General features: G+C 42.4%; 1 protein-coding gene across 6 annotated transcripts in view; it reads left to right on the top strand.

Annotated features, from left to right (window-relative positions):
• Positions 1-19,406, top strand: part of Utrn (utrophin) — a 521,838-nt gene that overhangs the window by 386,602 nt on the left and 115,830 nt on the right. For all 6 annotated transcript variants that reach the window (XM_013351419.2, XM_026786362.1, XM_026786363.1 and 3 more), the window contains one exon: positions 4,426-4,555. In XM_013351419.2, coding sequence (XP_013206873.1) covers positions 4,426-4,555 — 130 coding nt within the window. The remainder of the gene's footprint in view (positions 1-4,425; positions 4,556-19,406) is intronic.

The raw sequence follows: 19,406 nt of genomic DNA on the forward strand, positions 1-19,406 counted from the left end.
CAAATGCATGTTGCAAGGAGGGGCCATTTGTTGGTCCCGAAATAATCACACAGAAACTATATTAATTAAATTACTGCCTGGCCCATTAACTCTAGCTTCTTATTGGCTAATTCTTACATTTTTTTTAAATTTTATATACCCAAAAATGGTATTACTGGGTCTTGAATAAGGTTGTTTTCTAATTTTCTGAGAAATCACCACACTGACATCCAAGAACTGCACCCTGGCACTCCCATCAGCAATGCAGGAGTGTTCCCTTTACCCCACACCCTCTCCAGCATAAGTTCTCATCAACTTGGCCATTCTTACAGGTCTAAGATGGAATCTCACAGTTGTTTTGATTTGCATTTCTCTGATGACTAAGGATGTTGAACACTTCCTTAAGTGTCTTTCAGCCATTTTACAGTCCTCTGTTGAGAGTTCTCTGTTTAGGTCTGAACTCCATTTTTTTTATTGGATTATTTGTTCTTTTGATGGCCAATTTCTTGAGTTCTTTGTATATTTTGGAGATCAGACCTCTGTCTGATGTGGGGTTAGTGAAGATCTTTTCCCATTTTGTAGGCTGTCATTTTGTCTTGTTGATCATGTCCTTTGCTTTACAGAAGCTTTTCAGTTTCAGGAGGTTCCCTTTATTAATTGTTTCTCTCAGTGTCTGTGCTGCTGGGGTTATATTTAGGAAGTGGTTCCCTGTGCAATGCGTTCAAGTGTACTTCCCACTTTCTCGTCTATAAGGTTCAGTGTGACTGGCTTTATGTTAAGGTCTTTGATCCATTTGGACTTGAGTATTGTGCATAGTGATAGATATGGGTCTATTTTCATTCTTTTACATGTTGATATCTAGTTATACCAGCCAGCACCATTTGTTAAATATGCTTTCTTTTTCCAATTTGATATCTTTTGCTTCTTTGTCAAAAATCAGATGTTCTGAAGTGTGTGGATTAATATCTGGGTCTTCGATTCAGTTCCATTAGTCCTCCTGTCTGTTCTTATGCCAATACCAGGCTGTTTTCAGTAGTATAGCTCTGTAGTAGAGTTTGAAGTCAGGGATTGTGATGCCTCCAGAAGTGCTTTTATTGTACAGGGAACTCTTACATCTTAATTTAACCCATTTCTATTAATCTGTGTATAGCCACATAGCTGTGGCTTACTGGCTAACATTCCCAGTGTCTGTCTCCAGCGGGCTACATGGCATCACTCTAATGCTACCTCCTTTCTCCCAGCATTCAGTTCTGACTTCCCTGCCTACCTAAGTTCTGCCCTGCTATAGGTCCAAAGCAGTTTCTTTATTCATTAATGGTAATCATAGCATACAGAGGGAATTCCTACATCAAATTCAATACTGTCCTTACATATTAGAGGCAATAGGTCTGGGAACTACAAAGCCAGGGACATAGTAATGGTAACACAAAATATAGGGAAGGAGAAAGGTGTCTGCTGCTGTAATGATCGCATAGTGGTGTGAACCTCAGTTAGAAGGCATCTGTGGTCAAGAGTGTCTACAGTGTGACTCTCTGGGGAGAGAGCTCTCTGAGCACAGTAAACAGCCAGCCGAAGGAAATTGCTGTGCTGTGAGAGTCTCCATGTATAATTGATGAAATTCCTGCCATCTGGGGAAATTGATTAGTTGGTTTCCTCAGTAGATTTTTCTGTAGACAAACATCTATTTCTAATGGGATTTATGAGAACCTAAAACTTACTCTAAGAACAACTCTCTGTCCTCTTGGCTCCTGTCCCCCCACCCCAGGCTCTTTCCAAGGCACAGGAACACTGCTGCTTAGGTCACAAGGATCATCTTCGCTGACACAGCATCTGGCTGAACCCCTGTGGGACATCTCCCCATAAACACTTTCCTTTTCCAGGGGCCCAACACCTTGTCCGATCTTCCTTACAAGACTCAGTCTTCTTTCCATTCTTTTATGTCCTCACGTATCTGTTGATGTTTTCTAGTTTCTCTTTAGTGGTGTCTCTAAGATACCACCCCCTGTGGAATTTTCTCCCTGCTGGATAAGCCAGGGCAAAGGGATGTTCTTCTAGGGCCTTTGCCTTTTCTTCATCACCTTGTTCTTGAATGGTTACACTTATGGCATGTCCCACCCAAAGGAAAATTTCAGCAGAGCTCTGTGTATCATTTTATGAATCCTCACTGCTTCTGTATTAACTGGTTATATTCCAATTTCAATATTCTTGACTTTTAAAATCTTTAAAAATATGTTCACTGCTTTTTCAAAATTTAGATCAATGTGATATTCTTGTACCATCATTTTATATTTATTTACGATGGTTCTGGAAGTAATTACTAGGGATGCTTTACAACTCTAGATCTCTTTTATATAAATATATGAAAATCTTGTTAAAGATTTTGCACCAGACACCTAAATGCCTATATGCATCAACAGATTGATACAAATTCTGTTTTGCCTCATTCTCTTCTGATCCCTTTCTTTCCACATATCAGAACATGAAGTGTCAGAAGACAGATTTGTTTTATTTCATGGGACTGTCAGACCCTGGCACAACTTGAGTTGCATTTCTTGAATAGGAATGTTGAAGGCTGTGTGTACCTTAGCATGACCACTTAATACTCAGTTGTTGGGGGTATTGCTGACCTGTGTTCACATCCCTGTCCTATGTGATAATTGTTAGGCAGTACACATAAACTTGTCTCTGGATCTCTATGAAAAGTTTTGTTTCTTTTTTTCCCTCCTGTGTCCTTATATGTGATCACTGGATTGTGGATCGCTTACTTGGTAGGTGGGTTAGGTCTTGTTTTCAGTCTGTTAATTTTTACCAAATTAAATTGGTACATCATCTAGAAGTCAAATAAACTTGGTTCTTGTCCTAGATGTCCCCTTTCTTCTCCACCTGTAATAGCCCCTTGTAAGTGGAGATTGCGCTTTAGTTTCCTGACTCCCTAGACCATATCACATAGAAACTATGTTAATTACAACACTGTTTGGCCAATAACTTAGTCGTATTCCTAGCTAGCTCTTACATCCTAAATTAACCCGTTTCTATTAACCTGTGTGTCACCATGAGGCTGTGACCTACCTGTAAGGTTCCGGTGTCCTTCTTCTTGGGCAGATACATGATGTCTCCTGACTCCGCCTTCTTTCTCCCTGCATTCATTTTAGTTTTCCCCATCTGGTTCTATTTCACCCTGCCATAAGTCAAAGCAGCTTTTTTATTTAACCAATGGCAATAAAATATATTCACAGCATACAGGGGGGCATCCCATATCAGTCTCTTTGGCTTCATGATTCATGTAGCTCTCCTTTGTACCTTCCTATTTCTGCAAATGGTGATTGTTCTGATACTTTCATATTTATTTTCACTTTTCACATTTTACTCATTGTGCAAGATAAGCATTTAGCCCCCAAGTAACTTTTTACCCTAACCAGTTATGTCAAACACTGTTACAATATTCAGTTATGTCTAAAAGGACAGACTATTGATTCTACAATGCCAAAGAGAAGTATTTTAGTGAGGAAAAAAAGCTCCTGAATTTTCGTAGTGCATTGCCACTGAATTGCTCTATAAGGAGATTATTAAGGCCTGGAGATGTGTATTTTAAAGGCTAGCAACATTAACAGCGGCTTTATTTAGCAACAGTATTAAAATAGTGCACGAGACATCTTTGCATGTTGGTATCTTATCCCCGAGCAAGTTTGGTGGTTTTAAAACCCTTGTCAACTAGAGCCTTCATCACCAAACATTTCAGAGGAGAGGGGGTGAACGTTTATCCCTACTTGAATAAATGTGCCAAAGACAAGTGGTTCTCAGAGTCGCAGATTTGCATGGAAACCCTCACCAGAGAGAAACAGTAGTTGGCTCAGCATGCGAGACGGATGGACTGTGTTTTAAGATAATTGGAGACTGTCTTTTATGCGGTCTCTTTGGTTTAGTTTTGATTTCCCATAATTTCATTTGTTGCTATCTCTTAATTTTTCTCAGAATATTCTAAGGAATATAAAACACTTCAGAAGATGGCATTACTACTTGTGAAATTGCCTTATTCAGTGTCATCCGATGCAGTTTTTCTTGTCAGTCTTGAAGAAGTGTCTTAGAACAGGCTATTATGTTTTAGCAACTCAACACAGTGGGGATTCTCAAAGTTCATGCTTGGTAAATTTGAATACAATGTAGCCAAATCCTGCAGATGACTATCTTAAGGTTTTCCTCCCTCCCTCCAGCCTTTTTTTTATTTGCCTCCACAGATATGAAATCTTCAAGAACCATCTTTTTGGCTTTTACTCACGCTTGTTCCTACCTGTACAAGATTTTCACTCGTAACTCGGTAGGAATGTTGGTTTAAGCCGTTCATTCCCTCTGCAGCTGCAGTCAGACGTGGTCAAGCTAAACATGTTCTTTTATTTACTGAGCACGTGAGGTTGCTAACACTTTCCACTTGCATTTCTTTCTGCAAAGGTGCTGAGACGTGAGCTGAAGGACAAAGAACATTCTGTGCTGAACGCTGTAGACCAAGCTCGAGTTTTTCTGGCTGATCAGCCCATAGAGGCCCCCGAAGAACCACGAAAAAACCTGCAATCAAAAACAGGTCAGACTGGTTCTTTCCTGTGTCATAAGAAATCCATGTTTTGGGGAAAAAAAAGACTGGTTCTTTCCTGTGTCATAAGAAATCCATGTTTTGGGGAAAAAAACAAAACAATAACAACAACAACAAAACAAAAAAACAAACAAGGAGCATTTTCTTTGATGTAAAAATAACTACCTGTTGCATCTGGATATTTAGCTTGAAATTGAAACAGGGATTTCTTTACTAGGAAGTAGCAGTTCATCATGTAATAAATTTAAGAGAAAATTTCTGACGTATCTTAGGACCACCATATCATTATTAAATCTTGCACTGTTGCTAATAAAAGCATTCTGGTGTAATGAAAAGGAGGCAACCATTCAGAGCTGGAGACACAGCTCAGTGGTCAAGAGCACTGTGTGTTCTACCAGAGGCCCTGGGTTCAATTCTCAGCACCCACATGGTAGCTCACAACCCTCTGTAACTCCAGTCCCAGGGATTCTGATGTCTTATTCTGGCCTCCAAGGACACCAGTTTGCAGACATACATGCAGGCAAAATACCCATACACAAATAAAAGTAAATAAATCTTTTTACAGATGTTGTCCAAAGTGTTTTTCCATCATTCCCTTTCCACAGGAAAAGCGGCTGTGTAGAGTGGCTCACTGTGTCTAGCAGTGTGGGTCACAAGCAGTGATCGCTTATAAGGGTGGGGGGGGCACAGTGAGAGCCCTTCCCCCAGTGAAGCTGGGATGATATACATATAGCTTACCCCCCCCACCCCCCACCCCCACACACAGTGCATTCATTGTGTTTTCTACCGCCGCCTTTTTTTTTTTCTGCCCGTGCTCCCACTGTCTGTGGAATCTGCCTGCTGGAATCCCAAGTCAGGTGAAGTCTCACCTCCTGTCAAACTCAATCACTCAAAGGAACTGTCGTTCCTTTTTTTTTTTTTGAGACCAAAGTTCTTCTGAGGGTAATTGACCCTTTTCTTCACTGGGCTCTATCTACATCTGCGGGTCCCACTGACTTTATTTGAAATTATTAGGGAAATAATTTGCATCTGTATTAAGCACGTACACATTTCCTCTTACCAGTGTTGCAGATAATCTGCTGAGGGGCAGCTGTTTCCCAAGCCTTTGTATGACATTCAGTGTTTTAAGTAATCTAGACATGATAAGGAAGACTGTGCTTCATAGACTCTATGCAAATACAATGCCATTTCATCTGAGAGACTTCACCCTTCACTGTGCTTTGGCACTTGTGAAGTGTCCAGGGACTGGTGTCCTGCTAATAGGAGCTGAATGTTCCCTGTTACACATGTATTATTTACACACCCACCCAGAGCATGCACATGTGTGTGCAAGGCCCACACACTGCTGTTAAATCCAGGTTCTCAGCCTTGTATGTATGGCCTTAGGGTAGCTATAGGTGGCAGCAGCTGCTTGCTTGCTTGCTCGCTCTCTATCTTGAGTTGGAGGGTATCTCTCGCTGTATAGCCTCAGTTGCCCGAGAACTCACTCTGTAGACCATACTGCCTTGGAATTCACAAAGATCCACCTGTGTCAGCCTCTGGAGTGCTGGAGTGAAGGACTTGCACCTCCGTGTCCAACTGCAATCCCTGCTTTCAGGAGCAGTTGCCCCACCGTATTTTTCTATGTGCAACACATAATGTTGTCCGTGCATTATCCGCCTTTCTGTTCTGAACGATGAGCGACTCTCAGAGCATCTGACCCTGTTCCTGTCCTGGTAGCACTTCCTCACCGATGTACCATGGCATGCCGAGAAGTTCTCGGGTCTTGCATGACATTTAAGATCTGTGTGATCAAAGCTTTCCTATGTAGTCTTAAAGCCTGTTCAAGTTTTCTTCTTACTGTTGTCACGGTTCTTGTTCATGCTGTCACAAAAATCCTTGAGTGATCGTGGAACTGTATTGTCATGGTTATTCTGCATGCTCTTACTCTGTCTGTTTCTTTAAAAATCCTTTGCTGAAGCTGTTCTAGAGAATTCTGCTGTCCTTTAGATAGAGTGTTTGAATGGTTAAGACCTGCAGAGGTGAACCAGTCAGGAACCTAGGGTTCCTGAGGGAAATTACCTGCTTGGGTCCCAGCCCCACCATCCAATTGCTATTGTAGGTTTTGCCCCTTTTTTCAGTTCCCTGTATTGCCCTAGGTGGTGTGTTCCCATGTAGTGTGATGTTTTCCTCTTTTGACTTTTTGAGGGACCCACCACTCAACTCCCAAATAAATTACACACAGAGGCTTATTCTTACTTATAAAAGCCCAGCCTTAGCTTGCCTTGTTTCTTGCCAGCTTTTCTTAACTTAAATTATCCTATCTACCCTTTTCCTTCTGGGCTTTTTCCTTTTCTTACTTCTGTATATCTTACTTTCACCCTTTACTCCATGGCTGGCTGTGTGGCTGTGTGGCTGGCCCCTCGAATCCTCTCTCCTCTTTTCTTGCTCCTTCCCCTTCCTCATTTCTCCTGTTTATACTCTGCCTGCCAGCCCCGCCTAACCTTGCCCCTGCCTCGCTTTGGGCCTTTCAGCTCTTTATTAGACCATCAGGTATTTCAGACAGGTAAAGAATTGCAGCTTCACAGAATTAAACAAATGCAGCATAAACAAAAGTAACACACCATAAAATAATATTCCCCAACGTTCTCATTTTACTGACTTTATCCTATGCAGTGCCTTTATGCATGAGCACTGGGTTAAGTTCATAAAGGACGCTATATAAGGTGTGAGATAAAGCTGTGTTTGTTATTCTGCCTTTATCTACAGTCTCCTCCAGGAATATGTTTGTGAGATGAACAGTTCATAGTCATTTACTACCAAATTTAAAGCAAAGAAAAGGAACCGAATTATAGAGAATTCCTTGCAAGAATTCGTCTCCTTAGAACTTGCTTTTCTTCAAATCTCGAGTCCCCAAAGCAGAACTGATTACCGCTGAGCGCAGGGATGGGTGGTGGATTATTGATTTTTTTTTTTTCCAGATGAAATGAAACCAGACACCAACTACTTAAATGACCAGTGTTTATGGAGTTTCAGCCTCCTGCTGCCTGCCTCTACTTCCCCTACAATTTTTGCACCTTGCCTTAGCAGTTCTGTCCTCCGGGTTGTTTAGCCCAGAGCTCTCTTAATCTTCATGGACTTCTTTGTTTTCCATCACCCAAATCCATTTGGTCAGCAAGTCCCATCCTCGCTACATTGAAGCTACACCAGAACCCCTTACCACTGCATCTTACTCCAGCCCCACCACCTCTCGCTTGGATTAACAACTGTCCTTTAGGCTTAGCTCCCTCCCCTGTCCTCCTTTTACCACATTTCCTTCCCAGCTGCCTGGCCAAGCAATGAAAATGTGAGTCACGTGACTTCGCTGCTTAGCTGGACTCCTTAGGTTGGCTGACTGCTGGCTGGTTCTGTTGTCATCTCCAGCCTGGTTTGCCTCTTGCTCCCATTCTGGCCCTTACTCCACTCTACTGACTGTGTTGCTGTTTCTTGAGTAGCCAGAGTTGCTCCACTCTCTAAACCTTTGTGTGTCTCTTTCCTTTTCCTGGACCATTCCTGCCCCTCATCTAGTCTAGATTGCTGTGCTTGATGCTGCCACCATTACCTGTCCCCTAGGCCCCTCATCGCCCCCTGCCCCTCCCTACTTCTCCCTCTTCCTCCCTCTCCCTTTCCTCTTCCACTTGGGTCTTTATCCACAAGTCTTGTCCTTAGTCCTTCCTTAGTATCCTCTGCTACAAAGTCTCTCCTCTTTACTCCGTTTTATATTATATTCCCTAGTGTTTGCTGCCCAACGTGCTCTGTGTTTGCTCTGTTTGCCACATGCACCTTTCAGGCCTTCCCTCCTGCCCGGAGGAGTATAAGCTCCATGAAGACGGGACTTTTTCTATTACTGAGTACTTCAAAAAGGGTGTGTGTGAATAATTGAGGGGAGGACACAAATCAACATGCAATATCATCCTCAATCATTTTCTACCTTATATTTTTAGAATTTCCCACTAAAAATGATGGTCACCTATAGGCTTGCCTGGCTAGCCGGCAAAGTCGGGGTCTCCAGTCTTCACTCCCACAAGCATATACAGTATGGTTATGTATGCACAGACCCATGCCCAGCTTTTTGACATGGGTCGGTGCTGGCATCTGAACTCAGTCCCTCCCTATTTCCATAGCACACACCTTTCCCACAATCCATCTTTTTCACCGATGCATTTTGTAGTACCTGGCAGTGCTGGGTACCTCTCACCTAGTTATTGAATGAAGGAATGTGTCAGCAGACCAACTGGAAGATGGAACACCCCTCCCCCCCAAGATACGTTTCCTAAGAAGGATTTAGATTAGTTGGAGATGGAAGCTAACTAACACAAAGAAAACAAAGAAGCGCCACTACCCCCAATACCATGTTTACAGGCCCAGGTGTGTTGTGCACCATAAAGGACAGAGACATTGAGGGTCAGAGTGGAAACAGTTGTCCCTAAGCACACTCTTGAAATGAGGGAGGAGGTGAGCAGATTAGATGACAAGGGACAACCATGATGCAGACAGCAGCATGGGCAGAAAGCGAGCAGGGTGTGCTGGGAGGTAGCTGTCTGTCTTTGAGGGTTGAAGGCTTATGCCTGAAGAAGGTGAAGGGGTGTGTGTGTGCGTTGACTCGGATATTGGGGGACCTGGAAAACTGGACAGAATTTGTTACTTCCTACAGTGGAGAAAAAAGATATTACAGTTTTGTGTATTTAAACCTGGAGAAAGGTAGTTCGCATGGCCTCATGATACTGAAAGCCTCGCGCTGGGCTGCTTTTCCTGACTCCTTGCCTCCCCAGGACTTGGCAGAAAAGTGAGGGAGGATGTTGACAGTGAGATGCTTTGGTAGCCCGTATGAACAACTTCCCATCTTGAAAGCTTCACACTGCTGTTGGCACTCCTCGGTAGTCAGCCCTTTAAAAGTTTAGAAGAAACTCCTGGCGCGTCTTCCCTTGCTGTTAGGCTCACATATTGCTCAGGCCCAATTTTCAAACACCACATCTGGTAGCTACCAAGAGAAAGAGGTTCCATACCAGTTTAACTTCATGAGTTTTTCCGCTTCGGTCCGGTTTGGTTTGGGATGGTGAGCAACCAGTTCCCACCCCTCTTTTCCCTTCATATTATGTTCTGTAATGGGAGCTGATTTTCCCCGCTGTTAAAAGGAGATGGAGGAAAATTATCCCTAATAGCTTTTAGACTTTTGTTGTTTACTGTGACTTACGCACAGCTGCTTCGGAGGCAGGGGCTATTTGAGCATTAGCCATCCCATGCGATACTAAAGTACTCAGCGTTGGGCGCATTAGCTGAAGCCATGTTATGTTTTTTCAGTTCCAGTTAATAAGCCGTTTTTGAATATGCTCCGTGTATTGTGCCCTGGGTTACAAAGGTAGATCCATCTCTTCTTAATTCGGGAAAATACTTTTCTCCATCATTTTTCTCTCAGATGTCTTTTTCTCCTGCAAGCCCCATTCCCCTCATTTTCTCAATTCTATTAATAATTGCTCAGTGCATTTTTGAATATTTGAAAAGCAATACCTCCCAGCATTACTCTGTTTGGGGGTGTGTGTGCGTGCATGTGTGTGCAGAGGTCGGAGGTTAACCTCGGGTATCTTCTTTAGTTGCCCTTTACCTCTTTTTGAGATGAGGTCTCTCTCTCTTACCTGTAGCTCTCGATTCACCTGTGCTGTCTGGAGAGAAAGCCCCGGGTATTCACAGGTCTCTGCCTCCGTGTCACTGGGATTACAGGCATGTGACATCACACACCTCTAGTGGAGTTTGTTGTCCCAGTAGCCTGCTCCCAAATAATTTGCAGAGGCTTATTATTAGTTATAAATGCTTGGCTTATAGCTTAGACTTGTTTCAAATGAGCTCTCACAACTTAGGTTAACCTGTTATCCACCCTCTGCCACATCGAGAGTTCACCCTTCTTCCCAGCAACCACTTAGCCTGGCTCTTCTGCCTAATCGAATTCTATCTCTATTAGAATTATTATTAGACTGGCTATAGGCCAGTCATCTTCTTCATTAGACCACTCACGGTGACATATAGTCACACATCATAAAGGAGTACTACTCACACCTGGCTCTTTCAGTGTGACTTCTGGGGATTGTGCTCAGGTCATCACGCTTTAACGGAACACATTTTTTCTTACTGAGCCACCTCTCTCTCTCTCCAGCAGCCAGATGATCTGCCTAGAGCCCCGAGTTAGCATTTGTTTAGGATGGGATTAGGGCTTCTCTTCTCAGCTTTTCTGTCTGACCTGACCCTGTCTCATGCCTCACTCTCTTCCATGCTTGATGTCCACCAGACACCAGACGTAGCTTTTTGCCACTGGCCTGCCTTATCTTAACTGCTAAGCTTGGTCTTTCCACCCATCATCCCTCTGCTCTGTTTCCTAGCTCTTTCCTCATATACTGGCACAGGACCTTGTTCTACCAAACCCTAAAGCAGTCTCAGCCTATTCCTAGTGACGCCCTAAATACATTGCTGCTGATTTCTTTCATGATCCCCTGGCATCCTGTGGTTAGTCTAACCACGCTACCAATGTTGGGTCAGAAGTATAGCCCTTCCTGTTGCCTCGGTGACTTCCCGTTTATTGAGGATCGAAATGTGCAAGCGGCTTGTGCATCTACAGAAGCTGCAATCAGGGCCCATCCTGATCCCACTCTGCGTGTGGGAAGCTGTCCGGCACTTCTTTCCAGTCCTAGGCTCACACCTTAGACATGTTGTACATGCTTGAGCTCCACGTCCTGTGAATTGTGAACAAGGAACAAAGTAGAAGTGGCAAGGCAGGGGGCAAGGTTGATAGGAATGACCACACCCATCTGACCACGAAGAGAAAGGCAGCAGTGTAGATCCTAGGTAAGACCTGTAAAATAAACTGAGCCAGAGTCATCAATCAAGCTTTTATAGTCAAGGAAATCCGAAGCTATGAATTGCAATTTATATTTGAAGGCAGACTAGGAATCCATTGGAAGAAGGTAAAAGAAATCTTATTGTATTTTAATAAATTTCCCTCCAAAATTGAGAACCATAAAGAAATTGAGTTAAATGGGTACCATGTAATTCTCTGGAAAACTCAGCTACCAGGGCAAGCTATTCTGTTTAGAAATGGTTCAAGTAAATGATTTTTAATGGAATTAAAGTTACATTAATAATTGTGGGAAATTTAGAAAGCTTTATGTTCATCCTCTTGTTTGAACAATGTGGTATTAATGTCATTTAATGAATCATATCAGCATATTTTTTCCTTTTAATGCAAATTCCTTTTAGTTGATTATTATCACCCACTTTAAAATGGAGTGTAAATTTCTTATCATTTGTATTTTTCTTTTTCACTTTTTAAACTTTTTGTATTCTTTGAATTGTTTGAATTTGTTAGACAGGTTATATGGTCCCATTTTTCATTAAAAACCTATACAAGGGCCAAGAGCATCTAGCATTGCTGACCAAGGTCATTGACGTAATGAAGGGAAGATGCAGGACCAGCATTAAGCTTGAGCTTATTGGCCTTTCTTCACCCCTGGGTTTTCACTGGCTCTTGGCCCATCACTGTAATTTCATCTCCTCCATCTCTGCCCATGCGGAACCCTCTGGCCACTGATCTCCTTGCTCCTTCTTGACCCTCAGTGTCAAGAACCTCTTAGCCTTGCACACATTTTTCTTGGTTCTTCTTTGTGCTGCCAAGTTCCCCTTGCAGTGCTCAGACCTGCATCTGAATTCCCTATGATGGGTCAAGGATCTGTGCGCTTGGGACCCTCAGCCACAGGCAGGGTCGTCCCTTCCCGCCCCCATCCCTCTGCTCCATTCTCTAGAGATAGCCAGAGAAGAACATGGCATTTTCCCGACTGTTCAGCACCATCAGTAATAATAATTGCTAATATATTATGAAATATTATGTTATTTTGTTCATTAATTTTCCCACAAATCAGCTTTGAAAATAATTCCAGTTAAAGCCTTCCTGTAACTGTGGCTACCATTTTATGCTCTTCCGAGAATCACTTTTGTTTTATCGTAGGATCATCAACTTTGCCTCATTTAAATGATATTTCTCAAGTAGTCATAGAAAAATACAGTTCTTAATGTAATGTGTTTACCTGTTATAGTTGTATGTTGTGTGTGTGTGTTAATGCTATACATGTAATTAGTTGTATGTCACTGGCCCTGAGGTCAGTGGTTAATAATCATCTTTTCAGATCAGTGATTCCTCCTTGGTTCTTGATGGGTGGTTATGTGCATTAGCAGATATTTGTTTTATCTTAGAGTATGCTGTATTCTTTGAAATACTAAATGTTTCATTAAGTTTCAGGACGCCAAATAGCAGCAGTGTTTCTCTCTTATGGGGACCCAAACATATTATGATGTGATATTATGATATGGTGATTGAAAATGGGAAGACCCCGCTCACTGTGGATGGTACCAGCCTTGGGCTGGTGGACCTGGGAGCTCTAAGAAAGTGGGTTGAACAAACCATAAGTCTCAAGCAAGTAAGCAGCGTTCCTCCATGGTCCTTGTATCAGCTCTTGCTTCCAGGTCTCTACCCTGTTTGCGCTCTGTACCCTGACTTCCCTCAGCAGTGAAGCTGTTTTAAGTTGAAATGGAGCCTTATGGGCATAGTGTTTTATCACAGCAGTAGAAACCCTAAGACAAACAGATGTGACAATGGAGCACACCGCTGGGCTTGCTGGGATGTGCTGAAGGGTGCTTGTCCTTTGGCAAACTATAGACAGATTTCAAAAGTGAAATCACGTGTTAGTTCTATGCCAGTCCATTTTATACCAGCCATGATAAACTTGTGCTGGTAAAATTTTACGATCACTGAATGAACGACGATGTGAAATCATATAGTTTAATAGAAGGTCCTTTTGTATGACTTCTCCAAGGAACTTACGGTTCCATTATTTCCTTGTAACTAATAAAATGAGGCCAAATTACACGTTACCTAACAGAAATAATTATGCTATTAAAACTAGCAGGTGGACTTTCCTCCTCGAGGCCTTTTTTTATTTGTCTTCTAATAACAGATTTATCAGTTCATATCCCTTCATTGTAAATGATAGACCCTCCTGCTTCTAACAGGCTTCTATGCTTCCTCTCTCCTGGACCAAACTGGCCCCATAACTGGGAGGGAGTAGGGCAGGGGCACAGCTGGCAGTAGCTGCTGGAATGCCACCCAAGAGCCTGTCCCTCCTGGATTCCTTTCTGCCTCTCCACAATTTTTATTTTCTTAGCTTTGCTCTCTCGAGGGAGGGATGGCCTGCCTCTCTTTAGATCTGGAGCCTCGAGGAAAGTGCTCTCCTGATTCGGGTTGAGTCACAGGACTAAGGTTTTCCAGAGTTGGCAGGCTCCCATTACAAGCGTGCTGTGAACAGAGGAGTAGCGTCCATACAGCATGGGCAGCTGAGAGATGCTGCATAGACCCTCACACCAAGCCAGTACTTCTCAGATGTCAACACTGGGCCAGGATCTGCCCTAAGAAGGCACCGTGCTTTTAGTTCTTCTGACAACTGTCTGCACTAGCAGTGTTTTCTACTACCCATTTCACAGATAGGGAAGTTGAGGATAGGCAGTTCACAAGTCTGTGTCAGTTATGAGCCAAGATTTGTGTAATTGAACTTGGTGCTTTCTACCTCTGGAGTTTTTATCTCCTTCTTTACTCCTTAGTATTTTCATATATCCAGTAGAAATAAGGTGTCTTTTTCCTTTAGGAAACTTAGAGCAAAATTAAGTGCATATAGCTGCTTCTTTGTACCCACAGTTACATCTCCTGTGCTGAAATAACACACTGCTTAATAGAGTCACACACCAGTTCACTGATTCCCTGTTACAGTGGGAGAAGGTGTTTAGGCAGTATTAGAATTTGTCTTTGTAATTTTCACATAAAACGTTGAAATATAAGTAATTGCTTTCAGGCCTGTGGAGCGCAGCAATAACTTAATTAGCTTCCCAAGTCCAAATTAGATGGGTAAAATTGTAATGCATCAAAGGGCACAGAAAAATATGTTACTTTCTGCTCCAGTGTTCCAGACTGCAGAGCAATAGCCAGCTCCTCACAAAATTAACATTCTGTAATATCTATATGAATGTGGTGGAGCAGCCTTGAACTGAGGAAACCCCTGGATTGGGAAGAAAATTTTTTTTAAAAAGCAAAATATTTTTTTCATGATCACGAATATCATTGCAATGAACTTCCATTTGAGAATTGAGGTAATATTTTCATAAAATCCATTTAACTAAGCAATGCAGCGTTCTAGACGTGAGAACAGAAGTTAGTGTGACGGACAGCAACGTTTTTAATGAATTGCTTGCCATCTGCTACTTTCCCCAGTCAGTGTTGTGACCATCAATAAAACACATTTGCCTCATAAAATAATATAGGATCCATTTACAGGGATGTATTTTATGGGGATCTACATCTGGGATGTTATTTTCTGGCTTTAGTGGAAAGGGCAGGAAAGCGCTATAGCCCTTGAGTACGGTGTGATATTTTGTTATTGTTGTTTCTCAGTTGAGAGCTGGAAACTTCCAAGGTGTTGCTGTGTTTTAGAAGATGCAATGCCAACAAAGGCATAGATGTCCCTCTTCGGTTAAACTCGCTGCTTAGGTTAGCAGGGCATAAACTAAAAGCATCCTTAACTTCTTTCATAAGAATGGCTAAGCTTTGGTAGAAAGCTCCTGAAATTTGACTTACCGATCACTACCAGCTGTGTGTGGCTGGGAAACAGCTCCAGGTGTGGGGAGATATTGACAGTAACATGGCAAGAAAGATTGTAAAGATGTGGTTCCTGGCCTTGGATTGTGTGTGTGTGTGTGTGTGTGTGTGTGTGTGTGTGCATGTGCATGCGTACGTGTGCTTATGCACACGCATGCATGCTGTGTGCGTGTAAGAGAGACACAGAGAGGAGAGAGAGACAGAGAGAAAGAGAGAGAGATTGTGGGTAGGCATGAGTGTGAGTATGCCCATGAGTGTAGAGGGCAGAGGACAGCATTAGGTGTTTTTCTCAATGGCTCCTTCAGCTTAGTTTTTGAGAAAGTCTGACCACTGAACCTGGAGTTAACTCTTGGATCGACTCTCTGGCTACTGAGCTGGGGATGGATGTTCCAGTCCCCACCTCCCCAGCTCTGGGATTACATAATACAGCTACACTCAAATTTTTGTGTGGGTGGTAAAGATTCAAGCTCAGGTTTTCATGGTTTCGTGGCAAGCATTAATGCCCGAACCATCTCCCCAGCCCCTATCTGTTGTTTTCTTTAGTTTTTAAAGAAGAGAAAGAGAGTAGACTACGAGAATATCCTTTTCTTTTGGTTGTTAAGTCAAAGCTGTACCAAGTGAGCTCTCGATTCCTTTAACAATACTTACGGAATGCTCACATTTGCCTGGTGGTACTAGAGGTACTGGGAATCCACCAGAGTGCATGGTGGAGGTCCTTGTCCTGCGGACACTGATGCTCTCAGTATCTCTTCTCCCTGTTCAGTGCCATCCCCTGGCACCAGTGTCCTGCCTATTGCCATCCGGTGTGACAAGGAATACATTATAAAAGTGTTGTCAGCACGAGGACATCAGAAAGTTCCCTGCTACAGAAAGTCAGGAGTTGGCTTTCTGGTCATTAGCACAGACCTCACTTACCTGTTTAGGTTCTTCTGTCCCTCCTGTTCCTTCCTTGGGCATTGGTGTGATTTGTGTCTTCCTGCCTCAGCCTCAGCTCAGTACTGCCTTTGCTTACTCAAGTTCACTCTGCAGGAATCAGAAGTGGCCCTGAGTGAGTAAGATCCCCTGGCCCTCAGGGTGGTCTGTGCACCTGTTTTTTTCTCAGGCCCCTCCCACTTAGTTCCTTGCATTTTGTGATTTGGCAAGGACGATAATAAGTAGAGGCTACTGAGACCTGGTCAACCCACTCAATGCGCAAACCACGTCTTTCAATGGGGACAGGCTCAAGGTGGTATGGTACCCCAGTCACTCCACAGACTGCCCAAGCCACACAACTGTCACCCACATTCAGAGGGCCTAATTTGGTCCTATGCAGGTTCCCCTACTGTCAGTATGGATTCAGTTAGATCTCACTAGCTCTCTTTCCTTGGCCATGTTTATTTCTATTTATTTCTATCTTTTCCTCTCATTCTGCGTCTTTTTTTTTTGCTTCTAGATTTACCATACCACCTTGAGCATGTCCCCATTGAAAGACGTGGTTTACGCATCGAGTGGGTTGACCAAGTCTCAGTAGCTTCTACTTATTATCGTCCTTCTAATTTATTAGATGAGCGTAATTAGAAGTATTAATCAGCCGAGAGCACTTGATAGTCCCGTGATCTGGTTCATAATGAGCTGTTGTTATCAGTCATCTCACAGACTGGGATGCCGGCGGGGTCTTCTTAACCACTGTTGGAACAAATTAGGTTGATTTTAATTATTTAATCAGGATATTTGGGGATGAGAATAAAATCGTCTCCATTATTTTAATCAGAAACACCTTTTGTTTATGAAGAGAGTGGAGGGACAGTAAAGAGAGAAAAACACAGATACTGAAAGTGTGAGCATCAGTAGGCAAATACAGCCCGCCACCGCTGTCAGCATCCGGAGGCGCGCTGCCCTTTTGGTACCTCTACCGGGATAACGCTAGATTCTTTTTTGTTTTTGTTGTTTTCATATGGCAGTTTACTCATGTAACAAGTATAACGACTTTTAGGTGTACATAATACAATTATGGCAGTACTTGATATCCTATAAATAATCATATAAGGACAGGAGACAACCATGACTATAAGACCAGTGCAGTCAGAGAACTCATAACTCATTTCAAGAAAACTCCCATGGTTTTTGATATGTTATTTCTATATACAGTTTGTATTTTTTCCTTTTTGTTAAGAAATTTATTTATTGTTTTAAACAATGTTTTCTCATTTTATATACTAATCCAAGTTTCCAATCCTTCCCCTCCTCTGCTCCCCACCGTCCCCTCACCCCATGCCCCATCAGAGAGGGTAAGGCTTCCCATGGGAAGTCAACAAAGTCTGGGACATCACTTTGAGGCAGGACCGAGACCCTTCCCCCGTATCTAGGCTGAACAAGGTATCCCTCCATAGAGAATCAACTCCAAAAAGCCAGTTCATGCACTAGGGATGAATCTGGGTCTTACTGTCAGTCGCCCCACAGACTGCCCAAGCCACACAACTGTCACCCACATTCAGAGGGCCTAATTTTGTCCTATGCAGGTTCCCCTACTCTCAGTATGGAGTCAGTGAGATCCCATCATGGTCTTGACCCTTTTGCTTATATTATCACTCCTCCCTCTCTTCAACTGAACTTTGGGAGCTCAGCCCAGTGATTAGCTATGGATTTGTGCATCTGCTTTCATCAGTTGCTGGATGAAGGTCTTATGATAACAATTAATGTAGTCATCAATCTGATTACAGGGTACCAGTTCAGGTACCCTCTCCGCTATTCCTTAGGGTCTTCAAGTTCAATTCTTAAGTGTGTCACAAAAAAGAATTTCAGGATAATGGAGTGTAAAACAAAGTGTATTAACTGACATTATTAAGTATTTAGAAAGACATGTAGGAAGAGGACAGAATTTATTAAAATGTGAGTGTAGGCTTAAGAGTCGGGCATCTTTAACACACACACACAGACATCTGTCAATGATGTAATTTGCAACACAACAAGGTTTAAAAATTAAGCCAAACTTAAAATTGAAGTAAAATTTATTACCTGGTTTGTTTTCTTCTCTTCCTTAAAGAATTTCCTTTTATAAAGGAAATTACAAAGTGGTTTTACTATGTGCATATTAGGTTTGGGCAGGAGATATTAGTGTTAATACATTGAAATTCAAGGTTAGAGACATTCTGGTCTATGGTAAGCATAGTTCATTTGTTTGTTAGTGGTTTTTAACATCCTTGTTTTAAATATCTTTTGTAGAACCTACATTATCTCTGTAGGCAACTTTGGTTTTATCAGTTGGGTTGAAGTTGCTAGAATCTCAGCTATGCAAGTAGGAAAGAGCAATCAGATCCCAGAGTGAGAGGTTTCTCTTACATCCTACATCCTCTTAATCTAACCCCTCTTCCCATTGTGTCTCAGTAGCACCAAAAGAGAGTGAGTACGTCTTTTACTCTTGATCTCTAGTGGCTTAGTCAACTGGGTTGATGTAGAAAATCTCTAGAGGCACCCAGACCTCCTAGAAACTTTGTTGTAAAGCTACTGTGTGCCACTGTGCATGTGTACATGCATATGTGCGTGTGTGTGTGTGTGTGTGTTTGTAGTAGAAATTGAGCTTCCAACAAATAAGAGCAGCATCTTGCATGACATATCTGTTTCATGTTAGAACTGATGTGCTGTCTTGTAATATTTTTTAAGAACAAATTGTGTATCAGTAAAAATTCTATTTGACATCTTTTTCTTTGCCCTTTCTAATTAACTTTTCATGTTTTAATGAAATGTATTGTACTGCAAATACATGTAAAAAGGCACATGGGACAAATTGGATACATGGAATGACAGACCATACATTAAATGACCTTTTAGGGTTTTTGTTTGAATAAATAACTTTATATGGGTGTAGAAAGGAGGGGAGAAAATGAAGTGGACTTTTTTTTTTTTTTTGGCAGAGTTTCTCTATGTAGCACTGACTGTCCTGGAACTTGCATTATAGACCAGGATGGCCTCAAAATCACAGAGATTCACCTGCCTCTGCCTCCAGAGTGCTGGGGTAAAGGTATGCACCACCACCCCACAGAAGTGGACATTTTTAAATATTTAGCGTTGTTTTCAATTAAACTATTAGTTAGTTAGTTTGTTTGAGACAGGGTTTCTCCCAGTGTTGTTTTTTTAAAAAGCAGAAGGAGAGGGAGCACGAGC

The sequence above is a fragment of the Microtus ochrogaster genome, linkage group LG4, assembly GCF_000317375.1.
Source record: "Microtus ochrogaster isolate Prairie Vole_2 linkage group LG4, MicOch1.0, whole genome shotgun sequence".
NCBI classification, from domain to species: domain Eukaryota; kingdom Metazoa; phylum Chordata; class Mammalia; order Rodentia; family Cricetidae; genus Microtus; species Microtus ochrogaster.